This window comes from Plecotus auritus, assembly GCF_963455305.1.
Source record: "Plecotus auritus genome assembly, chromosome: 5".
Taxonomy (NCBI): Eukaryota; Metazoa; Chordata; class Mammalia; order Chiroptera; family Vespertilionidae; genus Plecotus; species Plecotus auritus.
The window spans coordinates 26,483,411-26,509,575 of record NC_137776.1 but is presented as its reverse complement, the minus strand read 5'-3'; the positions used below and the strand labels follow the sequence as shown (position 1 = coordinate 26,509,575).

The following is a 26,165-nucleotide window of genomic DNA, read 5'->3' as shown; positions in this document are numbered from 1 at the left end:
TGTCAAAGAAATGGTCGCTAAATGCAGGCACTCTGGAAATAACCAAATGGTCTCTGGCTCCCTAATCAAAAGAGGCAACACAGCCCCGTGGTTAAGACTTGGGTTTCAATCCTTGCTCTGCCTCCCACTAGCTGTGAGCCCTGGCTCTATGCCTGTTTCCTCAGCTACAGAAAATAAAATACCTACCTTACCGAGCTGTGAAAAATACACGTGCCAATGGACATGAGGCATTCAGAACCGTGCCTGGCATAGAGAAAATGCTGAGTAAATGGAAATTGTTGATGATGATAATAATGATACTTGTTCCACCCCATCAGGTACTAAGCAACCACCACTAGGCAATACATTTCCATGTGTCCTGCCACCGTGCTCGGAGGACATGAGAATATATTCTTAAATATATGTCTCAGTCTCATTATTCTTGTCCCTTCCTTTCCTTCCTTTACTTAAAAGAATTTGGTATTTATTTTCTTTTACTTTTAGTGCCCTTGTAATGCTATCAATCTAAACACAGAGGCAAGAAGCTGCTAAGAGACTCTGTCAATGGGAGAGCAGCAAGCGTTGGATTCTTCCCCTCAGATAAGAGGAGGGACAACTGTATCTGGAGGTGGCTGTGGGTCAGGGGACAGCCCATGGTGCAGCCTCTCAGCCCATCAGATGTCTTTCCACAAATCTAAGTCAGCCACAGACCACACAGAGGGCTTGGGCTCTTGGGGCTCATTAAAATACATTCTTACACACTTACTAAACTAAAGAGGTAGCTGGATAGCGCCATGCATGGTCACAGGTGTTTTCTAAATATTAATATGACTTTCCAAGTATACACCATCAGTGGGGTGAGGACTACATTATATATATCTTTTTCATTTAAGGTCACCCGAAGAAAATACACTAATCATTTAATAGGGCATGTATCTGCCTTCAAAACATTCCCCAGATGGTTGATTTCATTGATACTCTGAAAATTAATTCTGGAAAGCTGTCTTAGTGGGGAGTTTTGTTCTGTTGAGTCTCTGATTCCAGCTCCCCACCTTCTATTTAGCATGGTTTTTATTCATTTGCTACTTCTTACTAAAAGTGAAGAAACTGGAAGGAGTTTAAATTCCAATTGATCAAGAAAGAGAACAAGAATGCATGACTCATTTGTTCAAAACACGTTTTTTATGTTATGAAGAAAATACGCAAAGAGGTTGATATTTATAAATCAATATAAAGTAAACCTCAAATGGTTAGGAAGGAAGGAAGGAAGGAAGGAAGGAAGGAAGGAAGGAAGGAAGGAAGGAAGGAAGGAAAGAAGGAAGAGAGAGAGAGAGAGAGAGAGAGAGAGAGAGAGAGAGAGAGAGAGAAAGAAAGAAAGAAAGAAAGAAAGAAAGAAAGAAAGAAGGAAGGAAGCCTGTCACCCTATTTATCCAGAGAGAGCTCAGAATTGTTGGAGAAACACTCCCATTAGTTTGAGTTCTAGGACACAGTGGGAAGGCCAGAGAGAAGTAAGGTCCTTCTCATATCTTTCTCTTCTAACATGATCACAGCTGGGCACTGCCCTCCCCTTCAGGAGTCAGGGGGTAGGGGAGACATGGCATCAGAGGTAGGACCTCCTCTCCTGATTCCTATGGGAGGGGTGGCGGGGGTCTGCCAGCCATATCTTCCCTGACACACCTTTAAAAAAAAAAAAAAAAAAGAATGGCACCATCAGTAAGCAACCTGATTTCCGTTGAGTCATCATGGAACCTAGCTAAAATTGAAATCTTCCTGCCTGCCTGTGATGATAATTGTTTTATCCCCAGCTATGCTCAGTTGATTTCCAATAATGCTGTGTATAGAAAATGGCAGCCTATGCCAGGCTGGTGTGGCTCAGTGGTTGAGTGTTGACCCATGAACCAAGAGGTCACTGGTTCCATTCTAGGTCAGGGCACATGTCCGGGTTGCAGGCTTGATCCCCAGTAGGGGCCATGCAGGAGGCAGCTCATTGATGATGTTTCTCTCTTATCGATGTTTCTATCTCTCTACCCCTCTCCCTTCTTCTCTCTCTAAAAAAACAAAAATATATTAAAAAAAGAAACTGGCAGCCTATAACTATGGGAAAAGAGAAAGAAGAGAAAGGTGATCTCTTCAAGAAGTTTCCACAAATGACTGTATTTCTATTAGGAGAGCTTCAATGATCTGAAGCCACTAATCCTGGGAAGGACAGACTCTCTATGCTGCCTGGATGCTACAGGTGATCGCTGATGTCACCTCCACCTGCCAGGCATGGTTTGCTAAGAAATAATACAAGGCTGTGTGGAGCAATAAGTGAGTCCTCTCAGTCCCAGAGGAGGCAAAATGTTCAATGCTGCAGGAGAAAACACCACTGATGTTTTATATTCTTATTTTTCTTAAGTGGGTGAAAGGTTACTTTTAGATTGAAGTCTATGAAATTGACAATATTTGATCATTTTTGCTCTATAAAATAGTAATTTCTTATGGTTGAATGCATGAACACAGAGGTTCTCATTTATTTTTTTTATTGAGGTAAAATTGACATACAACATTATATTAGTTTCAGCTATACATGATGATTCAACATTTGTATACACTGGGTCAGAGGGGAATTCTGCTGCCTCAAGTCTGTGTTTGAACTTGGCCCTTGAACACAGAGCCAACGTGACCTGGCAGAGCAGAGGTCACAGAAGAGCGCCCGACATACTGAATTAAGACCCACAATCATACACTCACTTTGGCCTACATGTAACTTGCTTTTAAAAAATTAGTTGCCAGAATTTTCAAACTCCCCAAATTTCATACCCTCTTTTGAGAATCGAAGTCTGGCAATAGTGCACGTTCCCACAGGCCTTGTGGCAAGAATGGGCTCATTCTCAGAAAAGGCTGCCTACTTTAGGACAAGGTATGCATTCTCCATTGCCAGCCAAGCCTTCAATGTGACCACAGTTGCCTTTTCCCTGGCCCAGGTGAGCTTTTCAGTCCAAGGTTAACTAAACCAGGTCATGGTTCATGTTTCCTCACCCAGAGTGTCAAGGTCTGCCATCAATGTGTCAGAAAACTGGACGGGTTAACCACTTTCCCTCTCTCCACACCAGCCTCTTCCCTCCTAGCCTTTCCAGAGAAGGCTCATTTGGTGAGGGCACCATATGGGTAGGAAGAGGAAGAGACCAGGCAGAGGGCACAGCTGGGAGGCAGCCCCTGCAGTCATCGCACAAACAGGACCACGCTGGCAAAATCCCCACGAACGGAAATTCTACAACCCCTCTCTCTAATCCAGTCCTAATGTTCAGCAACCTTCACTGTCAGGAAATCCTACCCTAAATAACCCAAATCCTTCACGCAGCTTAAACCCATTTCCTCTTACTCTCTGCTCACTGGAGATGGGGAACAGCTGGTCACCGTTCTCTGTACCAAGTTCTTTGTCAACTGGATGATTGGATTCTGGCTCTGGACCACTGTCATAATTAGGAGCCTGACCAGTTCCATATTGTGCCGTCCGCAAAAACATGTCGAATAGGAAGATAAAATTGTGAGCATGCTGTGCTTCAGAAATGTGCCATCAGGGGAACGCGATCCCTTGCCATGCCACCAGGCTGTTCCCAGTTTAGAAACTTGTAAATGGGAGTTTTCTACGTGGAAAAGAAAATGTTTTTCTGAGGCTAGCTCTGCCACATGAGCAAAACACACAACAATGCAAAGGCTCTATTAAGGCCAACGAGAGAAACAATATGCAGAATGAGCACTGATTGAGCACTTCTGTGCTTCCATGACAGGCATCGTCTCAGATGCAATTCTCAACAAGGCACTGAGTGGGTATTAGGACTTATTCTTGCTTTGCAGGTGAGGAAATGGAGCCACACAGAGCTAACTTGTCCAAGTTTACACACATGTGAGGACGTGTTTAAACCCAAGCAGTTGGAGTCCAGAGCCTGTGACCCCCTCAACCACCCCTCCATTCTGCACATAAACCTGGTGCTGTGAGTCTGGGCAGCTCACCGCCTGGAATATAGTCCCTTTGTTTCAGTGATCATGATTGGCCAGTGGAGACCAAGAAGTCATGGCCATACTCAGGTGCTGTGCTCCTGACATAGCACAAAGGAAGTCTATAGCCTAAAAATTCAAATAAGCTTGATGCCACCAAGCTTGAATTCTTCTCATATACAGAGTCCTACGTGAGACCCGGGATCTCCACTTAGACGTGAACAGTAAGTAGCCCCCCAATTCCCAGCTGGATGACTGTACCCACGTATGTGCTCCGGGGTCTGACCTGGATCAGAGGCCAGGTCCCACCACATATCACCTGGTCACGTCCCGCCTGCCTCCGTGTCCCCAGCAGTAGAGTGGTGATGACAGCTACTTCCTGGTGGTGTGGGAGGCACATCTCTCCTCACTCACCAGCTCTCCCCTTGTCCAGCCATGTCTCCTCACTGCACTTAGTTCTAACCATTGTCATTGTTTCGCCTTCTTCACCAGCCTGTAAGCTCAACAGCGAAGGGGCTTTGCCTATTTGATTCACCCCCGAACCCCCAGTGCCATGCACACCATAGGCACTCACTAATATTTGGAGAATGACTAAATTATCATTAGAAGAATTAAATAAAGCCACCCATGTAAAATGTAATAAAGATTATTTCTACTCAATTCTCATAGTTTTCTCCTTGAAATCTGTTCTTATCTATCTAATTTATCAACCCTCTATGGTTATGCAATGGTCATTCCATCTTCTACTGTACAGCCTTGGCGTGGACACCAAGGTTCCTTGCTGACCAAGCAATACCTCCTGAAAGTCCCAGAAACTCACTTTCTATGCCACTTCAGAATGGCTTCTACCCTAAGCTTTGGGCCAATCTTATGCTTTAAATGGAGGCATATCAAATCTCACATTCCTTCTGCTAGTTGGTGGCAGCACCCAAGAGAAGCTGCTCCCACCATTTATTAGGGGGGTCCTGAGGGTTTCTACTCCAGGAACCCTAGCTCTTCTCCTTTTCTCTGGAATTTTCTAGACCAGGAGCAGCAAATTTAAATGCCTACATGGGTCAAAAAAGTGACGTAAATGAGCAAAGTCATTGCAGATGTGAGACAAGAGTGTTGGCGGGGACCGAGGGAGCCTGCTCTGGTTCAAGGGGACAACTGCCGCTGGAAGCCACCCCCTTATGGTTGTGTAGAATGCAAGCCAATGAGGCTGCAGGTCCCATTTTCTTTTAAAACACACACACACACACACACACACACACACACACACACACACACACACACAACGTGTGCGTGAGCGCCAGAAAATGTAGAAAGGTCTCACTAGTAAAACCATGTGTGAACAGAGCATCTGTGGGGCCAACATTTGGACCACCAGGCCCTGGTTTAGGACCCCTGTGTTGTGATTAAAGAAAGACCACCACCCAGACAAGGCTGTGTCCTTGCAGTGACAGTTACCATCTTCACCCCACATGGATGGCCATGACCCTTATTCTCAGAACTCTGCACATAGTCAAGGGAAAAGATCAGTGGAGGTCCTCCTTTTTCAGGTCACTGAATAGTTAAGGCTGTCCTAGGTTGGGGTGTTTGTCCAGGAATTGACAGACGCCCCAATACCCACATGCTCAAAGCGTTCTCTTATTACTCATGCACACAATTTCTTTTCCCATTTTTAAATACTCTTAACTTACAATGTTTTAAGCATGAAATCTATATGTCATGGGCTGTAATAAAAAAATCCCCAAGGATTTTCCCCCATATGATGTCCACATTTATTGTCTAAAACATGAGAATGTCAGCTGTCCTCATTCTATATTTGTTAAGTTTCAAACCTTCTTAATGGTTCCATTAGAAAGCAAAGCATAAAAATGCAAATAAGTTTCTTTCAAAATGTTGACTTAGAGTTTTCTTATGGGGAATGAGGGAATCTGAGAAAGGAAGATCTTGTTCAATTGAAACTTGATGGTCTTTGAGACTTTGTCCCTTCCCCAGCTGGGTTATGTTCATGAGTTTACGTCTGCCTGCTAGACTAAGGGTTCTTCAAGAACCTGGGCAGCAGCCATACCCATTGTTCAGTGCTCAGAGTCCAATCCAAGGTCTGGCATATTGTCAGGAGCCCCATATACATTGGCTAAACATTAACAGTGTTATGTCAGAGCAAGAAACACTCTAAAATACACTTTCCAGCCAAAACCGGTTTGGCTCAGTGGATAGAGCGTCAGCCTGCGGACTGAAAGGTCCCAGGTTCGATTCCGGTCAAGGGCATGCAACTTGGTTGCGGGCACATCCCCAGTAGGAGGTGTGCAAGAGGCAACTGATCGATGTTTCTCTCTCATCGATGTTTCTGACTATCTATCCCTCTTCCTTCCTCTCTGTAAAAAATCAATAAAATATATATAAAAAAAAATACACTTTCCATGACTCAGTAAGCTCAGATGACGGGAAGCAGAACCTGGGAAGGCATTTTTCCGGCATATGATTGGATGCCACAAACTATCAGAAGGAAGGAATGCAAAATTTAATATGCAACAATGTAAAGCATAAAATTGGCCCAAATTTTAGGGTGGACACAATGCTGAAGTGGCATAGAAAGTTGATTTGCACTGCCTGTATAGTCTAACACTCCTCCTCCCCCTCCACCCATGCCCCACCACATGATGCATTTCATTCCAGAAAAGACCCATTGGATCAAGACAGCAGCAGGGGCTTTGGCAGGGGCAGGAGCAGGAGCAGCAGCATTGGTGGTGGTGGTGAGCCGGCAGAAACGGCAGTGAAAAGTTAGCGTTTGAGGGCTTACCTGATGCTCGACAAAATGTGTTCAGCACACCTCCTGACAATCTTACGTAGGTCTCAGAACTCTATATGTGATTATTTCCCCCATTTCACACACATGGAAACCGATACGAGAGAGCTTATGGATATGCCCAAGGAAACATGGTTTGGGAGTGAGGGGAGACATGCAACCCTCTTAGCCCATTCATTCTGCTGTCTCCTTCAAAATACAACCTGAGGGACACACAGACCTTCTGCAGGGGCAGTGTGGCTGTGCAGGACTCCACAACCCATACCAGCTCAGTCAACAACACCAAAACCAATGGGTCCAAAACATAAAAACCCAAAAACAGACTTGACCATACCTGCTCCTGGCATCATGCTGATCTCACGAGGCTACTGGGAAGAAGATCAACAGGAAAGACCATCCCTGGTGCTCCTCCTCTCCACACTGGCCCCTCATGAGTCCTTTCCTTCAGCAATAAAACAAGCTGAAAGCTTTTTAAAAAATGATTCACAGGGCACAGCCAGGTAAACTTTCATTTCAAGATGTTGTACTTCTATTTCATAAGACAATCGCCACGCTGGTGACATCATTTCACTTTTAGTATTATGACAATTGTTAGGGGAGAAACTTCTAAAAATGTCCTTGTCCTTTTAAGTGTGGGTGTTTTTTAAAGGTTACTACCTGAAAATGTGCCAGCTGCTCCTTAGCATCGCACTGTGACTCAGTGGATAGTCCGTGATTTCAGGTTTGCTCACCTGGCCCCACTCTGACTGAGTAACTGGTTATTGCTGGGCTTGTGCGCCAACGCTTCCGAACACTGAGCACTGTAAACAGTGCCTGCTCTGGTGGGGGAGGAAGTTAAGGGTCCCCTGAGCCCAATCTCTGCAATGTCACTCTATATTATTAGAGCAGATTCATAAACTGCTAGACACTTCAGAGTTCAAATATGAGCACAGAAATGTGGTGCAAAAGGAAACTACTGTTTTTTAAAACATTTTTAATGTTCAGCCAAAAGAAACTAATTTAAACACCCTAGGAATTGGGTATTTTATATGTTCAAGGATATTTACACAATTAAGCTCATTTTATGATACTGGTATCTAACATTCATGGGCACATGAGGATGAATTGCACAATTAAGTTGTCCAATGACAACTTTTTTTTCTGTTCTTATGAAAAATAGCACCCAACCAAGCCAAAAGGCTGGGGAAGGTTGGAGCTGGAAGATACTTTTAAAATACACTAGTATGGCCCAGCTGGTGTGGCTCAGTAGTTGAGTATCAACCCATAAACCTGAAGGTCATGGTTTGATTCCTGGTCAGGGCACAAGCCTGGGTTTTGGGCTCAATCTCTATTAGGGGGTGTGCAAGAGGCAGCCAATCGATGATTTTCTCTCATCATTGATGTTTCTATCTTTCTAACCCTCTTATTTCCTCTCTCTGAAATCAATGAAAACATTAAAAAAATACACTAGTATGAAAAGTCTATTTGATAACATTTTTATAATACCTGCTAGAAGCAGTAATATTATTTTGATTACATCATGACAAAGACTGAGTATCTGCCATAATGAAAAGTTGGTTCAACAACAAAGAAAATCTCTTTTAACTCACCCTTTTATAAGATTAAAGGAGATGGGGGAAAAAACAACCACATGTGATCCTCTCATTAGATATAGAAAAAGAATTCAATACAATGCAGTCATAATTCATGAGAACATCTCTCAGCAAAAAGCTCTCAAAGGGAGGAGAAAACTACATCAAATATAATACTCCATAGTGGAAAATCAAGGGCAAGAATTTTTACACCATTTGTACTCAACCTAATACTGAACAGGTCCTTGTCTGTGCAGTAAGGTAGAAAAAAAATAAATAAATGAAAGGTATAGAAATTCAAAAGGAAGAAATAAATTATTTTTTTCATTGTTTTCATAGCAAACAAAGAAATTAGACAACTTATTAGAATTAATCAAAGTGTGGCAAGGTTGCCAAATCAACACACAAAAACTCAAATGCATTTAAACACACCAGTAGATACATCATAAGGATGTCAATTATCCCCAAGTTAATACAACTCCAATTAAAATTACATTAAAATATATAACATTTATAAATCATTTTACATTTCTTTAGGAAAGTGAAGAAAGTCATATTCTTAGAATATTCATTTTTTTAAGAAAAGGAAAATGGCCATTCATTTAGCTTTTGAAATTAGTAACTATGTTTTACTTTAAAATAAAAATTGATAAAGTCCTGTATTATTTAATTAAGAACCACATCAGGCAACTCTCCCTCCCTAGAGCACACCCTTGCCTTTCTCCTCCCCCTATTCTTTCCCCCCCAAACCCCCAAGGCATATTACCTTTTACCCTTCTCACTCCTAAGCTCCAAGGGCCTTTCTTTTGCTGCCTCAGTAACTTGTTTCCTGAGTCCACACCCAGCTGGCTCACTTTCCCTACCTTTGTGACTTTCTAAATAAACTCTTATTTAAAAAAGAAAAAAGAAAAGAAAGAGGAACCACATCAAACATTTGGCAATGGTAGCTGTAATGCCCCCAACCTGAACCTACTTTAGGATCCCTTTACTTTAACCACTGTCACCAGATTAAGAGGAACCAAGATCCAACATAAAACATTCCCAAGACACTGCCAGCAGGTGACTAAAGGGCTAAAACCCCTTATAATGGTTTGGGCCCGCAACAATAAAATGAGATCTTCTAAAACAACTTCTAAAGAAACAACAAAAGATCCTGGCCAAAAATTGACTGAAGGGTGAGGGTGATAACTCTCAACATCTGCTTTTCTTAAGACTTTCTTAAGCTCTCTAATAATACACTTTTGGCCAAGAAAAGAAGAGATCATTTCGAGGTCAAAATCTTTCCATGCATTAAGATACTCCCATTAGTGCAAAAGGACATTAAGCATTTTAAGCAACTGGCATTTCATGTGGTTGCTTGGACAGAGAAGGAAAGGTGTTTTGTCATTTCACATGGGCTCTTCATGCAGAGATGAGGAGGGAGCCATTTTGTTTCCTTTTGGAAGGCTTAGGAGTACTTGCATGGTTTAAAAAATATCCCCTCAGGTAGAGATCATAACCAATACAGCTGACATTTGGGACTCTGTAACAAATTGTAAAAAATTCTTATATGGAACAATGGTAGTAATCTTAGTAACTATCTAATACTCCTCAAAAGTACAAAGGCTCCTCATAAGATAATTTTATCTATAAAATAAAAATGGTTTAATTTTTCTCTAAACATACTATCTAATAAAAGGGTAATGTGCAAATTAACGGTCACTCCATCACAAAGATGGTGGCACCCATAGCCACAAGATGGCGGCGCCCAGTCCTCTCAGCCCTGCCGGAGTCCCCCAGTCCTGGGGAGGGTGGGCAGCCGCTGAGAGCAGGCAGTGTGAGCGGCCTGGCAGAATGCTTGCTTTGTCGCCGGGGCGACGAGGCAAGTGTTCCACCCCGGCCACGAAGGGCCTCTGGGCAGCGGGCACAGAGTGGCCGGGGGAGGAGGGGGAACACTTGCGTTGTCGCCCTGGTGATGAGGCAAGTGTTCCGCACCCAGCTGCAGATGGGCCTCTGGGCCGCGGAGAGGCCAGGCCCCGCAGAGAGCTACTGGCGCACGGATTTGTGCGCAGGGCTACTAGTAAAACTATTACCTCCCATTGTAAAAAAAAAAAAAATGCAGTAAATACAGACAAGCATGAATAAAACTTTTTCTTAAATGTCCAGAGAGAACCACTGGTAACATTAGGTTCATTATTCCAAATCTTTTTAAAAATATGTTCCAATATATGCTTATACTAGTACAGTTTTAAAAACTGGGTCATATTATAAATGTAACTCTTAAAAATTGGCTCTTTTTGGTTGAACATATCATGACATGTTTCCATGTCTAGAACTAGATAGAATTTTAATTACTTTCAAAATATCCTTTGGATATTGTGGTTAGGTTTTTCCCTTTGTAGAATACAGTAGGGAAAAAAACTTTTACAATCAGATATTTGATAAGTTAAATATGGTGATGGAAATTACCTGTGGAAGAAGAACAAAAATCTAACAAACAGATGAATGGGACTACCACTTGGGGAAGGAATATATTGTTGACCTTGAGCCTAGAAAAAGAAGCCATTAAAATGTGAGCTTGTGTATCCCCTGCCATAGCCTCAGCCAGTGCAGTTTAGAGTATAGTGAGATAAAGAGGAACCTACTTTACTTTCTATGTACATCAGAGACAATGATCTCTTTTTTAATTGTTAATTTAAAATTAATCTATGATCCTCCATGAAATTACACATGGGAAAAATAAACTTCAATCATAATATACACCCTCGGGGTTTTATTTCATTTTATTTCATACTCTACACCAAGAAAAACATGGGTGATAAAGAATTAACCTGGAGTGCAAATCTCAGAAAGGCAAGAATGTCAGATTCCAGGGACTGTAGGGCTGAAAGTAGCTCTAGGTCAGGAGGGATGGGGGTTGAAGATATCAAGCATGTTTATAGACTGAGAGACAAAATGACCACTGAGGGCAGGCTGAAGATGGGTGTACAAATTTGACATACTTGCAACACCAACCTGAAATGGATTAAAAAAACAAGATACAACAACAAAAAAATTATTTTAATGCCAAAAACCTGCAGCTATAACACAAGTCAGTTGAACTAAAGTCAAGGGCAAATGTGCTTTTCTGACTCTCAAAAATGTCTCCATGTTCTCCCTGGGCAGGTAGCCTGGCCCAGTTAGCAGGAGGTTTACCAGCAAGCCCTGTGGCTCTGGAAATGGACACAGCAGCACAGTCAGCTGAAGGGGCACCTGGGAAGAAAATCTCCCGGATGCTGCTTTGTGTCTCCTGGGCTTCCTTCAGAGTGTGCCAGGAATGCCTGCAGTAAAAGCCATGAGAAGGATGGCAGGACCAAGTTTTAGAAGGCAGTATTAATATTTTAAAACTTTCTATTTGGAAATAACTGTAAGTTCACTAGCAATTGCCAAGGTAGTATAGAGAGGTCTTATGTATCCTCAGCCGTTTTTTTTCCCCGCATGGTTACACCTTTCATAATTATAAATTCCATTCTACACCAGGAATCTGACGTTGGCACTGTGTGTGCATAGCTCTATGCCATTTCACCACACGTGTGGACTCACATAATCACCACTGTCATCAAGTTACAAAACTCTTTCGTCATCACAAAGATCTCCCTCTGTTCCAACCCCTTTATGGTCATTCCCCTATTCTTAACCCCTGGCAACCATAACCTGTTTTCCATCTTCATAATTTTGTCATTTCAAGAATGTTATATAAATGGAATTCTACAGTATGTGACCCTTTCAGAAATGGCCTTTTCACTCAGCATAATGCCCTTGAGATCCATCCAAGTTGTTGGGTAAGTCAATAGCTCATTCCTTTTGTATTGCACGGTATCACATGGTACCACACTTTATGCAGCCATTCCTCTAGTGAGAGACATTTTGGTTGCTTCCAATTTTTACTATTACAAATAAAGCTGCTATAAAAGTCATGTACAGGTTTTTGTGTGAATAAATTAATATATCTCTGGGATAAATGCCTGGGAATGCAGTGAGTTGCATGGTAAATGTATAATTACTATTAACTTTTTAAAAAATATATATTTTATTGATTTTTTTTTTTTACAGAGAGGAAGGGAGAGGAAAAGAGAGTTAGAAACATCGATGAGAGAGAAATATCAATCAGCTGCTTCCTGCACACCTCCTACTGGGGATGTGCCCGCAACCAAGGTACATGCCCTTGACTGGAATAGAACCTGGGACCTCTCAGTCCTCAGGCCAACGCTCTATCCACTGAGCCAAACCGGTCAGGGCATTAGTATTAACTTTTAAAAATTAAATAAATAAGTTTCTCTTTCCAAAAGTTGAGTCTAAAAAACAAAATAAATTAACACGCATAACAGAAATAGGCTCATAGATACAGAGACCATTTTGACTGTTGCCAGATGGGAAGGGAGTTGGGAGGATGAATGGGAAAGGTGAGGGATTAAAAAATACAAATTGGTAGTTACAGAATAGTCATGAGGATATAAAGTACATAGGGAATATACTCAATATATTCTAATAACTATGTATGGTGTCAGACGGATGGGAGATTTATTGGGATGATCACTTAGTAAGTTGTATATTGTCTAATCACTGAGGGGTGTGCCTGAAACTAATATAATATTGTATGTCAACTATAATTGTTAAAAAAAAAAATGTTTAAAAGTAACATTTTTCCATTACAGAATATTTATCTGGGGAGTCAACTGGGCCTGGGGTCAGGTTGGGGAAGGGGGAGAAAAAACATTGATTACCAAGTAAGTTGTTTTAAGTCTAAGAGTGGGTATTGTATTTTGGGGGTCTTAGTATAACACACAGGCGCTGTAATCTATGCAAGCATGTCTGTCTACACCAGGAAGTGCTCAGGATGAGTGTGGGAAGTCCCAATTCTGCCCTGCAAAGGGACTGGGGTGGTCAGCATGAAGAAATCAGGCTGGACCATTTATAACCCAACTTGTTGAAAAAATTAAGATCCTTCAGGGTCAAAATATTTGGACAGTAAAATGTGTCTGTGGCATCAGATGGATTTAGATGGAGGCAAAGTCAAGTGATCAATGGAAGATAGTTTTTCCTCTCCTAAAGTAACAATTACTCAGGCTAAATAATCTTGGGGGTAGTCAATAGTCATTCCATTCCTCCTATTTAAGGGCACACGTGATATAGCTGAGCATGGCAAGAAGGTAGTCCTGGGGCCTCCTCAGGAGCCAGCCAGAATGGGGAGACCCAAGGCTGGGAGGACCCCAGTGGGGTCTCCAGAGTTGTCTGCCACCCACTGCAATGTGCAACAGAACTAATTCATTTTCTCGCTTCACTATGATCCTATCGCAATATGGGGGGAACACCCTCTAAGCATATATTGCCTTCCTGGCTCAGAGTGGCAGGGAATGTGTGCTTTCCCTGACCCTATCAGAAACCCCAACCCCCGCCCAAAGCTACCGAAACACTATCACAAATCTTTCAGCAGGAAGCAAATGAAATCAGAGGCTCTGTTGCTCTCAGGAAATAATTTGCTATTTAGACTTAAGTTGAAGTGCAAAGACAAACAATGCAACAATCTAAATACAAACATTAGAAAATGGTTTTAAAAATGTAAGTTATAATCACATGATAAATGATTATACTATTAAAGTCATATAATTCAAGAATATTCAGTGACATGGGGAAATGCTCACGATATGAATGATAAAAGCTAAATCCAATATTATTTGTATATAGCATGTTCCTAACTTAAATATCCTCTATTTGCATAGAAACAAAAAGGAATAAATATTCTTTTTTTAAAAAAATATATTTTATTGGTATTTTACAGAGAGGAAGGGAGAGAGATAGAGAGCTAGAAACATCGATGAGAGAGAAACATCTATCAGCTGCCTCCTGCACACCCCCCACTGGGGATGTGCCCGCAACCAAGGTACATGCCCTTGACCGGAATCGAACCTGGGACCCTTCAGTCCGCAGGCTGATGCTCTATCCACTGAGCCAAACCGGTTTCGGCTAAATATTCTTAAATGTTAACATTTTTCTCTGGGTTGCAAAATTATGACAGGATTTTTGTTTTCTTCCTTATATGTCTTGGTGTTCTTCCACTATTTCTGACATAAGCATGTATTACTTTAATAATGGAAAACTATGAAATTTTATTTTAAAATATTTGATATCTCCCTAGCTAAAAAGTCATCAAATGATAAAAAATTCAGAAAGAAGAACAAATACCCAACCAACTCCTAACAGAGCCACCTTTCACTTGTAATGCTTTTAACAAAAGCTTTGATTTTCTAGTTCATGGCCACTTTTTAAATCATCTTTCAAGAGAGAATAATTTTTTTTAACTGAAAAAAAAAAGGTTCATCTATTCAAACCCTTTCTCTACCAATTAAGCCCTGGCCTCTCAGCATCCAAAGTTTTACCTTCAGGAACTTCTTCCTCCCACCCATAGGAGTCCCTGCTTTGATGGGCTGGTTCCCATAAAATTCTGTGGAAACAAAGTTTTTGCCACTTGGAAAAATCCAAACATACCCACAGAAGGCAGAGAGGACATTTCTTCATCAGGCATAATAACCTAAGAAATGGGCATTAACAAAAGCAAGAATGAAGCTGGTGTTTTGTTTTGTTTTGTTTTGTTTTGTTTTGTTTTGTTTTATTAAACTGAGAGGTTGGAAACTACCAGGGAGCCCTATGGGGCTGGAGGGAGTATTCAACATAGTTCAAGGGCACCATTACTGCCTTCCCAAGGTTCCCAAGCCCCGCCCTCCAGGTCTCAGGTGGTTAACCCTTCCCTCTCCATCCACCCCAGCCCATGCCTAAGGATTTTTTCTTGTTTTATTTAAAACACTTTGCTGATCAGTCCATATTGTGTTTGAAATAAGAGTGCAGGGAGAAAAATGTGAATCATTGTCAAGACTGGATTTTTCAGTATCTCATTTTCTCAGTATGTAGAAAGTAACTCCCCAGATGAGCAGAATAATAAAGACCAGTGGATGCCCCCTGTTTTCAGCATTTCAGGCAGGAGTACTCTAAATGTGCTGCTAAGAAACCACGACAGAACTGTCTCCCAGTGAAACTGCACTTTATAGATAAAATGTCAGAATAGATTTAATCATTAACACAAAGTGCACCAGCAGAAGTGAAAGTGCTTTTCTAAAATCTAAAAGTTTTGACATCTCAATTCTAAGTCAAGTAAGTTGAGATTAGACCAGGTTCACTAAACAGCCTTCCTAAAGCGTGGTCATCTAATCACATTGTTTAATTCAATGGGTGTTTCACCATCACCAGCTTTCCTTGGTACCTGATCTTCCCTCATAGTGTCCCACGGAAGAAAGCAAAGTAGTAAAAAGTTATTCATTAATCAAAATCCTCCATCATTTCCTGGATAAAAAGGAAGGAGCCAACGATAACAAACATTAAGGTAAAAGAAGCCACAGGTAGGTAAAATAGTCAGGGAAACACAGATGTGACTGGAGAGAGCAGGTGATCACATTTCTGCCAAGAAAGAAAAAGTTGAGTTTAGCGCAGCTTTCATGCTTCATTCAATAGGTAATATTAAATACTTGCCATGTTCCAGGCACATGTTAGATCCTGGGGATGCACAGGTGAGAAAGAGGAGGGATCTGGCCCCTGGACCCCTCTCCTTTCTGAACTACACTAATATGACATGATCAATTATCCAAGCACAATGATGTGCCAGTCTCCAGAGCAGTAGGGAGCACACATCCTGGTTGCAAAGGTAGAGCCACCCAGGTTCTCTCCAGTGACAATTTGTTACATGATTCCTCAGGAAGTAAGGACACAGAGCCAGCAGCCACACAGCCAGCCCCCTTGCCTGAGCCCCTCATTCTATCCTGAAAGTCAACAGTCTCTCTAGCACCTGCCCTCAGCAGTGGAGTCCACCATACTCAAGACTCACTTTCCTTCTCCACTCGGAGTTTTTCCTTCTGCTACTAGCATTGCTGCTCTCCTCTCCATCTCGGGAGTCTGCTCTCCTACTGCTTTCTCTGCCTTTAGTCTTCCCCTTTCTCTCCCAAGTTCATCACCACTCTTCCTTTTATGTCCCTATGTCTGGGTCTTAGATTCAGACTCCCTAGACAGCAATCTGATTGATATGCAGTGTTCCAGTTGTATGAAGTTATCACTCCAGGCCATTTCATAGGATTCTGGCCAGCCGAGAGAAGGCTGCCTTTAACTAAGGGGCTGACACCCATCCAATCAGTTAATATCCATAATGATGGGGCCCCATGATTTAAAACATGGTAACCAATATATTAAGGCATCCTGTGGTCTCTTTCCTCCTAAGGTGTTTGTGGGTGAGGGAGATACTCAAGGGTATCATGAAGAACCCAAAACAGATATTAAGGCTTTCATGTTTGTCCCATTTTTGCTGTTGTTTGAATATAACATCACCATTTCTCAAATGCTTCATCAACAGCCTCCCTTATACCCACTCAGGCATAGCCATTCAATCCCACCTTCTTTCCCATTAAGCACATGAACCTTTCTTATCACGGTATCCCAGTTGCCATTTCTGAGTTGGCACATGGGATGAATTTGATTTGTCATCCCCCTGTTGATAGGATGAAATTTAAATTCTGCAGGAAGCCACATTATGGCTTAAGCCTAAGACTCTGGCTCTAGCCCCAAATTCCAGCCAGTATTAAATTACCAATTTCTTATTTAACCTGTGCTTGGATATTTCCCATTTGTCATCTCCACCTCTCCCTGGAGGGGGGGGGGGGCGGGGGGGGGGCTGACCTTTATGGATTGCATCAGCCAGGCTCCCAAACTCCCTGGCTTCTGACTGAATTTGGCCAAAGGGAGGCCCTGACAGGATATGAGAGGGCATATGGAGGAGTCCCAGATATATTTACCTCCCTACTTCTGCCTGGAGGTGGCTACATTTCTCTACTGAAGGCCTCAGCTCTTGGCAAGGGCCTCTCTCTGACATCTAAGCTCTCCTTGGTGCTGGGGTTACCAGAACCCTATCCACACCCCTTGCTTTTCTTAGGCTTAAGTTGCCTGCTCCAAAACCATATTGGTTTTTTCCAGTCCTGCCTACACCTTTGTAAATGAGCCCATCTTTGAACCCCCTACAATTACCTGCCCCTTTAAAAAAATTAAATAGACAATATTTTTGAACACTTTCAATTTATAGAGAAATTTAGAACATAGTGCTAAGAGTTCCCATATACTCCACATCCTTCCCATACAATCTGCTGCCAGTTTCCCTATCATTAATATCTTTTATTAGTAGTATGATACATTGATTATAACACTGATGCATTATTATTATCTAAAGTCCATTCTTTGTTTAAACTTCTTTACTTTTTTCCTAATGTCTTTTTTTTCTGTTCCACTAGCCCATCCAGGACACCACAATAACATTGAGTCATATCCCCCAAGGCTCCTCCTGGCTGTAACAGTTTTTTTCAGATTTTCCTTGTTTTTGATGACCTTGACAATTTTGAAGAATAGAATGTCCCTCATTTGTAGAATGTCCCTCGACTAGGATTTGTCTGATGTCATTCTCATGTTTAGACTGAGGTATGAGTTTGGGGGAGGAAGCCTCAGAGATGAAGTGCCTTTTTCAACATGTATCAAGAGTGTATGAACCCAGCTGGCATGGCTCAGTAGTTGAGCATTGACCTATGAACCAGGAGGTCATGGTTTGATTCCCAGCCAGGGCATATGCCCAGGTTGTGGGCTTGATCCCCATTGTGGGGCATGCAGGAGGCAGCCGATCAATGATTCTCTCTCATCATAGATGTTTCTATCTCTCTCTCCCTCTCCCTTCCTCTCTGAAATCAATAATAAAAGAGTGTATGCTATCAACATGCAACATACTGTCCACATGACTTCTCTCTGTTGATGTTAACCTTGACTACCTGGTGGAGATAGTGTCTGCCAGATTTCTATGCTATAAAGTTATCCTTTTTTTCCTCCCTTTCCATACTATTCACTTTAGAAGGAAGTCACCTTGTGTAGCTCACACTTAAGGAGGGGGAAGCTATTCTTCCTCCACCAGAAAGTGAGATAGAACCTATGTGTGTGTTTTTTAAAACATGTTTTTATTGATTTTTTTTGGGGGGTGGAAGAGAGAGAGAAACATTGATGTGAGAGAGAAACATCAGCTGCCTCCTGCATGCCCCCTACTGGGGATTGAGCCCGTAACTGGGCATGTGCCCTGACCAGGAAGAGATCACATGACCTTTTGGTGCATGGGACGAAGCTCAACCAAACTGAACCACATCAGCCAGGGTGTGGTTTGTTGTTGTTGGTTTGTTTTTTAATTGAGGTAAAATATATGGAATGTAAAATTTGTTATTTTAACCATTTTAAGGGTTTTGGTTACCCTTTTTCAATAGGCCATCTAATTCCTGCTGGAACTCTTACTATACCCAACTTGAACTTGTTGCTATTCACCAAAAATGACAATGTGTCTTTATGTTTTATCACATGAGATTCCCAGGCAGAGGAAAGAAATCCTCCTATCCTTTTCTATTTGACTCCTACTCACTCTTTAAACCCTGACTCAAGACTTCCTGGGCTCCTCCAGAGATCGTGAGTTACTCCTGCTATTGAATCCCTGGCCACATTGTTATCCTTCTAACCTAGTAAATTTGCATTGCATCATTTTCTTTGAGGCTTTCCCAAGGCAGGGACTAAATCTTATTTACCTTTGTATCTTTAAGGCTGGGGACTGTCCCAGAAATTCAGTGCTGATCAATAAATATTGGAAATAAATAAAGAAAAGTGAGATAGAAGTCAAAGTGGGCTATTTTTTCCAAAATTTAAAAAAGCATTAATACCTAATATTGGTGAGGGTGTGGGAAACTTGCCCTCATAGTTATGTGCCTTAGCACACCCTTTCTGCAGGGCAAATTGCTAGTACCTATTCAAAGCCATACTATATGCATATTTCTACCAGCAATTCCAAGCATGGCAATTTAAAGTAAGAACAGAGTCAAAGGCTGACTTGGTCTTGGCAATGATTTCTTGAATTTGACACCAAAAGTAAAGGCAACAAGTGTAAGAATAAGCAAGTGGGACTACATCAACCTAAAAAAACTTCTGCACAGAAAAGAAAACCATCAACAAAATGAAAGGCACCTAGAGAAGGGAAAAAATATTTGTAAGTCATATATCTGATAAGGGGTTAATTTCCAAAATATACAAATAACTCATACAGCTCAACAGCAAAAAACAAAAACAAAAACAAAAACAAAACATAATTAGATTAAAGAATGGGCAGAGGATCTGAATAGACATTTTTCTAAAGAAGACATACAGATGGCCAACAAGCACATGAAAAGATGCTCAACATCACTAATTATCATGGAAATGCAAATCAAACCCACAGTGAGATATTACCTTATACCTGTTAGAATGGCTATGATTAAAAAGACCAAAAAAAAAAAAAAAAAAGAACACCAATAAGTGTTGGTGAGGATTTGGAGAAAAGGGAACCCCTGTGCACTGTTGGTAGGAATGCAAATTAATGCAGTCACTATGGAAAACAGCATGGAGGTTCCTCAAAAAATTAAAAATAGAACTTCCATGTGATCCAGCAGTTCCACTTTTGGGTATTTTTCAAAGAGAGAGAGAGAGAGAGAGAGAGAGAATACTAACATGCAGCCCCATGTTCATTGCAGCATTATTTACAATAGCTAAGATATGGAAGCAACTTGTGTCTATTGATAGATGAATGGATAAAGAAAATGTGCTCCCCCACATGTACACAATAGAATATGATTTAGCCATAAAAAGTTATTGCTATGTGCAAAAACATTGGGGAGGACCCTGAGGGGCTCAGTGGTTGAATGTTAACCCAGGAACCAGGAAGTCATGGTTCAATTCCTGGTCAGGGCACATAGCCCGGGTTGCAGGCTCGATTCCCAGGAAGGGGCATGTAGGAGGCAGCTGATTGATGATGTTTCTCTCTCATTGATGTTTCTATCTCTCTATCCCTCTGCCTTCCTCTCTCTCTAAAAATTAATGAAAAAATAACATCTTTGTTCAACTACCTTTTTACATATCTTGATTGTCTTTAAATTGCGATATAATTGACATTAATTTCAGGTGTACAACATGATACAGTATTTGTGTATATTGTGAAATGATCACACAGTTACAGCAATTGGCCAACTAAATTTTTGTATACCCATGCTATGGATAACATATAGTCATTAAAGATCAGGTTTAATATTCACTGAGTGATTTTCTTTAGTAGTAGTACAATGGGCATGGATCTAACATTTTCTTTGTATTTTTCCATATTTTCTAGTCTGAACAATATCTGTTACTAGAAAAAAAATCAAATATACTTTTTCAAAGTGGTTTATTTTGCCATTTCAAACCTCAACATCCATCTAAAGATAATCAAAACTCGAAGTTCAACCTGTTGGCCATTTTAGTTATGATCAAGTCAAAATGTCACCTCTGGCCATCACTATCTTCATCCTGAACACACTAAGGGTGGTGGATCTCAGGACAAGAGAATTCAGAGCTCCCATCTGTTTGGCAATTTTTCTGGGCCTCACTTCTGACCTGGATCCTGGACATTGTCATTAAAGCTCCTCTGACTATAATTTATATGCATCTATTTCATTCTGCTCATTTTGCATATGGGACAACTGGGGCCCAGAGGAATTCAACTTGACACCGAGGCAGAACCAGATCTGGTTTTGGTCTTGGCATTCCTGCAATGCTTCTTTGCACTTTAGCAAGCCAATGAAGTCCAAGGTGGGGTTTTGTGGACTGACAGACTTTGAGGGCCCCAAATGATTTAGAGGGAAAGAGGAGAGCAAAGACTTCTAAAAACAACCTATTTTTAATCCCCTCCCCAACCCAACTTTAGAACTATACACTGAGTGGCCAGATTATTATGATCTCTGAACGCATAATAATCTGGCCATTTAGTGTATATCTTATATAATAAAAGGCTAATATGCAAATTGTCCCCTTGACCAGGAGTTCGACCAGCAGGCAGGCCGGCCAACTGCCCATGTCCCCTCCCCCTGGCCAGGCTAGCCAGACCCCACCCATGCACGAATTCATGCACCAGGCCTCATCCTATCTAATAAAAGAGTAATATGCAAATTAACCATCACCCCGCTACACCCACTAGCCATGCCCACTAGCCAATCAGGAGCGAGTATGCAAATTAACCCCAACCAAGACGGCTCTGGCCCCGGAGAGAGCAGGAGGGAGGCTTGGATTTCCCTGGCGATGGAGGAAGCCAAGCTTTCCGCACACCCTGGCCAGCCCAGGCCTCCGCTTAAGGCTACAAAGTTTCAATGATAGAAGATACATAAATCCCAACAGAAATGGCTGCCGCCACAGAGCTAGCAGAAGGCTTGGCTCCACCCCAGATACCAGGGCCTCCGCTTGGGTCGCTGGGGGGCATGGCCAGCCTGCAAACCACCACAGGCCCCTTGCCCAGGCCGCCCCACACCCCAAGGGAACCCCCACCCTGATCCGGGACACCCTTCAGGGCAAACCAGCTGGCCCCCACCCATGCACCAGACCTCTATCCTATCTAATAAAAGAGTAATATGCAGATTGACCATCACTCCAACACACAAGATGGCTGCCCCCATGTTGTCAAAGATGGCTGCCCCCATGTGGACACAAGATGGCCACCACAAGATGCCAGCAGGGGAAGGCAGTTGGGAGGGACCAGGCCTACAAGGGAGGGCAGTTGTGGGTGATCAGGCCAGCAGGGGAGGGCAGTTAGGGGTGACCAGGCCGGCAGAGGAGGGAAGTTGGGGGCAAACAGGCTGGCAGGGGAGCAGTTAGACATCAATCAGGCTGGCAGGGGAGTGTTTAGGTGGTGATCAGGCTGGCAGGCAGAAGCGGTTAGGGGCAATCAGGAAGGCAGGTAGGCGAGCAGTTGGGAGCCAGCAGTCCTGGATTGTGAGAGGGATGTCCAACTGCCCTTTTAGGCCTGATTCCATTGGGGCCCAATGGAGAGGGTGCAGGCTGGGCTGAGGGACACGCCCCCTCCCATGCACGAATTTTGTGCACCGGGCCTCTAGTGTGTGTGTATATATATATATATATTATATATGGATACTGAGTGGCAAGATTATTATGCATTCAGAGATCATAATAATCTGGCCACTCAGTATATCTCAGCAAATAGTTATCAAAGAGTATTTATTGAGCACAGTGTAATTTGGAAAGATTATCTCTAGTTTAATATAATGATGGGAAAAGGCACTGCAAAGTCTAACTTAATGCAACTGTGTTGAGTAAGCAAAGATGATAAAAATCAAAATACCATTATAACCAAGGCTGGCTCTGCCCCATAACAAATAAACACAATTCTGATTGGGCCTTTGTCCTCCTTGCTCAGTCCCAGGATCTCTGTCTCTTGCTCTTGGCTGCTGCCAAGAATGTCCTCCAATAGTTACCCTTGGAGACCAATTACCCTTGCACACCAAAAGCAAGTTCTCTTTCTACCCAATCTCCACTCTGCTCCCAACCAAGCCCCAACACTACACATTTTCTCAATGAGACAGAGTAAGTGAAGATGCACAGTGGAAGAAGTTTAAACTTGAGAGTCAAAAGACCCAGCTGTGTGGGTATTTGGCAAGTCCTCAACAAAGCATTTAACCCTTCAGGACCCAGAACTCTCTGAAATTCTTGACCACTGGGACACATCTGAAGACCAGTCTGACTTACTCAGTGACAGCTTTGTGCGAGCCCAGCCTGCAGACTGAAGGGGGTTTGATTCTGGTCACCGGCACATGCCCGGGTTGCCGGCAGGGGGCATGCAGCTGATCAATGATTCTTTCTCATCATTGATGTTTCTATCTCTCCTTCTCCCTTCCTCTCTGAAATCAGTAAAAATATATTTAAAAATTTTTTTTAAAAGTGGGGTGAGACTGGAAGGTGATCAAAGATGTCTCTTGAGGAACTGACCATTGAAACTGAAGGATGAGAGGGGGTTATTTAGGGAAAGGACAGGCAGTTCAGGCAGCCCCAGGCCAGAGGCCAAGGAGAAGGAAACTGTTGGAGAGAAGTTTCTTTCAACTGTCCCATGCACTCCTCTCAGTCTCTGTGGCAGTTATGCAATCAGTTTCTTCTGGGAACTCCACCTACATTTGCAAATTAATGTTCCCAAGTCACTTGAAACCAACCCACCTTTAAAAATATTCATGAACCTCTCATTTATCAAAGGCTGTCACATGTTTTTCCCCATCACCCATCACTACAGTGATTTCTTATTATGAATTCTTAGCCCACTCTTACCTGTTCCTGCGCTATAGTGAGTGAGTTATGTGTTGGGTGGGAGGTGAGAATCTCCTTGCATTTGGTACACTGAATGAGCCGGCTCTTCAAGCCACAAGAAGACACTATTCCCTGCGCTAAATCTGCTGATCATTCGTTTAAAGGGCAAGATTCTCCTTTTCCAGAACACATCACCAGGGGTGATGTTTAAAACTGTTTGAAAAGCACTAGTGGGAAATGCACTCTTTTTCAGCTTCCTGAATTAGGGACACAGAATAGAAGGTTAAGAAGAGAGCAAAGAAAGCAGCTGGGGCGTCTATCTGTGGGTGTAAACAGTGGGCACACAGAAAATGTCCTACAACATTTCAGGAATGCGATCGGTCCCTATCCCCTCACGACCCATTAAAATATATATATATATATTGATTTCAGAAAGGAAGGGAGAGGGAGAGATAGAAACATCAATGATGAGAATCATTGGTCAGCTGCCTCTTGCACGCCCCCCACTGGGGATCGAGCCTGGCAACCGCAACTGGGGCATGTGCCCTTGATCGGAATCAACCGCGGGCCCTTCAGTCCACAGGCCGATGCTCTATCCACTGAGCCAAACCAGCTAGGACAGCCCCATTTTTAAGAAGAGGCAAGAGGATGGGGGGTGGTCCTAAATTCATCTAAAAGTTATTGGATGTCATGTGAGGCAGAGAAGAAAAATAAAAGGAGAAAACAATATTATAGAGGAGGATTTGTCTAGAGTGGAACACACCCCGCCCCCCTCCCCTACGCACACCATCTCAAATTCTGTAATTCAACGCCCACAATGCTCCACTCCACATAGAAGCCAGGTTCTTCATAAGCCCCCAGTTACTAGAAATAGACACAAAAATAGTTATCAAAACTTCTAGGAAGGAAAAAAAAATGTGGCTCCCTCCCCACCCCCAAAGGAGAGTTGGGATTGCTTCTGTCCTCTGTGCTGCCCTTTTTACCTCCCCCACGGGAAGGACAGGATCTGTGGGTGCCCAGGGCATCTCCCTGCAGCAGGCTGCCCTCTCTCCCAGGGGCAGCCTCTGCCCTGGCAGACAGCGGCCGGGCCATCGGCGTCTGCAGCCTGTCTGGTCCCTCCCGCCCGGAGTCCTTGGGCACTGCGACAAGACACGCCGGCTTCCCGAGCCGCAGTGGGTTGTGTAACCACAGTCGGAACACCTACAGGGGAGTGTGGTGAGCTTCCCTCCTGGCAGCATCTGTTAAAAGGCACTGGTGCCAGTTAATACAAGACCCACCCGGCAGGGGGCCCGGAGCTCTGGGGGGAGGGGGGAGCGAAGCGCTGTTCGACCGCATCACTGGCTGGCGCTGTAAATTTCTCCAGGAACATTTCAACCCTAAATTCTGTCCTCAGAGGAGCCATGCGGGAAGGTGAAGGACACATGGAGCCCGCCACACCCCGTTAGTGCAGATCAGGAAAGGGGGTGGGGGGCGCGGCGAAACTCCTGAATCCTGGGGAGTTCTAAGCATCTCTCCCAGGGAAGCCTCTCATGAAAATGCCAAGGACATCTCTCCGCTTTTCAATTATGTAACTTACACGATTGGGAGAATATACATGCACAACATTTAACTTTAAGGTAGAAAGTCTCTAAATAGACAGCATGTCAAGCTCTGGAAGTATCTGTTGTATGAATGGTCCTGGCTGCCACCAGGCAGGTGGGCTCCCCTTCGTCCTCCCGGCCGCACTCAGCGTCAGGAGGCTGGTCGCTGCGGGGACGGCGCCCTCTCCGCCTCGCAGGCTCGGCTCCCGCCCGTCCCCGCCGCGGAGTCGCCTGGACCACTGGTCCACCGGCCACGGAGCAGCTGCCCCCTCCCTCCCACACCCGCGTACACCTGGCCCGCGGTTACCTGCGGGGCCGCATCTCTGAGCAGCCCATTGGCCGGCCCCCCGCCGCTCTTGCGGTTGACCGCGGAGTGATGATCGACCCCTGGCGCCCGCGCCGCGCCCTCCCCCGGGCCCGCGCCGTTCTCTCGGGGGTCGTCTTCGGGCGCCGGGAAGAGCCCGCAGCGGCGCTGGAAGCGGGCGACGAGCTGGGAGTCCTGCAGGCTCCGCAGCAGCTCGGCCATGGTGCGCCCGGCGCCGCCGCCGCGCTAGGGCCTCTGCCAGCACCTTCCCCGCCTGTGCACCAGCCACCCGGCTCCCCGGGTGGAGAGCGGGCGAGGCCCGGGCACCTGCCAACAGGTGCGCCACTCGGGTCCTAGCGCCCGCCCTGCGCACGGAAGCCCAGGTGGACGCCTCCACCCTGCGCCGGGCACGTCCACCCGCCTTTCCTCCCCGCCGGCTCGGGCGCTCCCCGGAGTCTGCCGATCGGGACTGGGCGGAGCAGCACAGGTGCCTAAACCGCCTCTCTTCCCACGACCGCGCCCCCACCCGCTCCCGGCTGGCTCAGAGGTGCCACCTAAAGGGGCGCGGCCGGGCGTGTGTGGACCTCGGGAGTCCATCCTGCCGCGTGCGGCTGGTCCCATGGGTGACCCTCCTTTCCCTCTTGAGCCCAAGGTGGGGTAGGATTTCCCCTCTAGCCCCCGCACCCAGCCCTCTACTCTTGCCTTTGACCAGTTCCTCCTGGGAAAGTCCCCGAGTTGATTCC

At 43.9% G+C, this 26,165-nt stretch overlaps 1 protein-coding gene across 1 annotated transcript in view; it reads right to left on the bottom strand.

Annotated features, from left to right (window-relative positions):
* SGPP2 (sphingosine-1-phosphate phosphatase 2) overlaps nt 1-25,946 on the bottom strand; it is a 94,113-nt gene extending 68,167 nt beyond the window's left edge. The window contains exon 1 of the mRNA XM_080671100.1: nt 25,426-25,946. Coding sequence (XP_080527226.1) covers nt 25,426-25,644 — 219 coding nt within the window. The 5' untranslated portion in view covers nt 25,645-25,946. The remainder of the gene's footprint in view (nt 1-25,425) is intronic.
* Between the last annotated feature and the right edge of the window lie 219 nt (nt 25,947-26,165).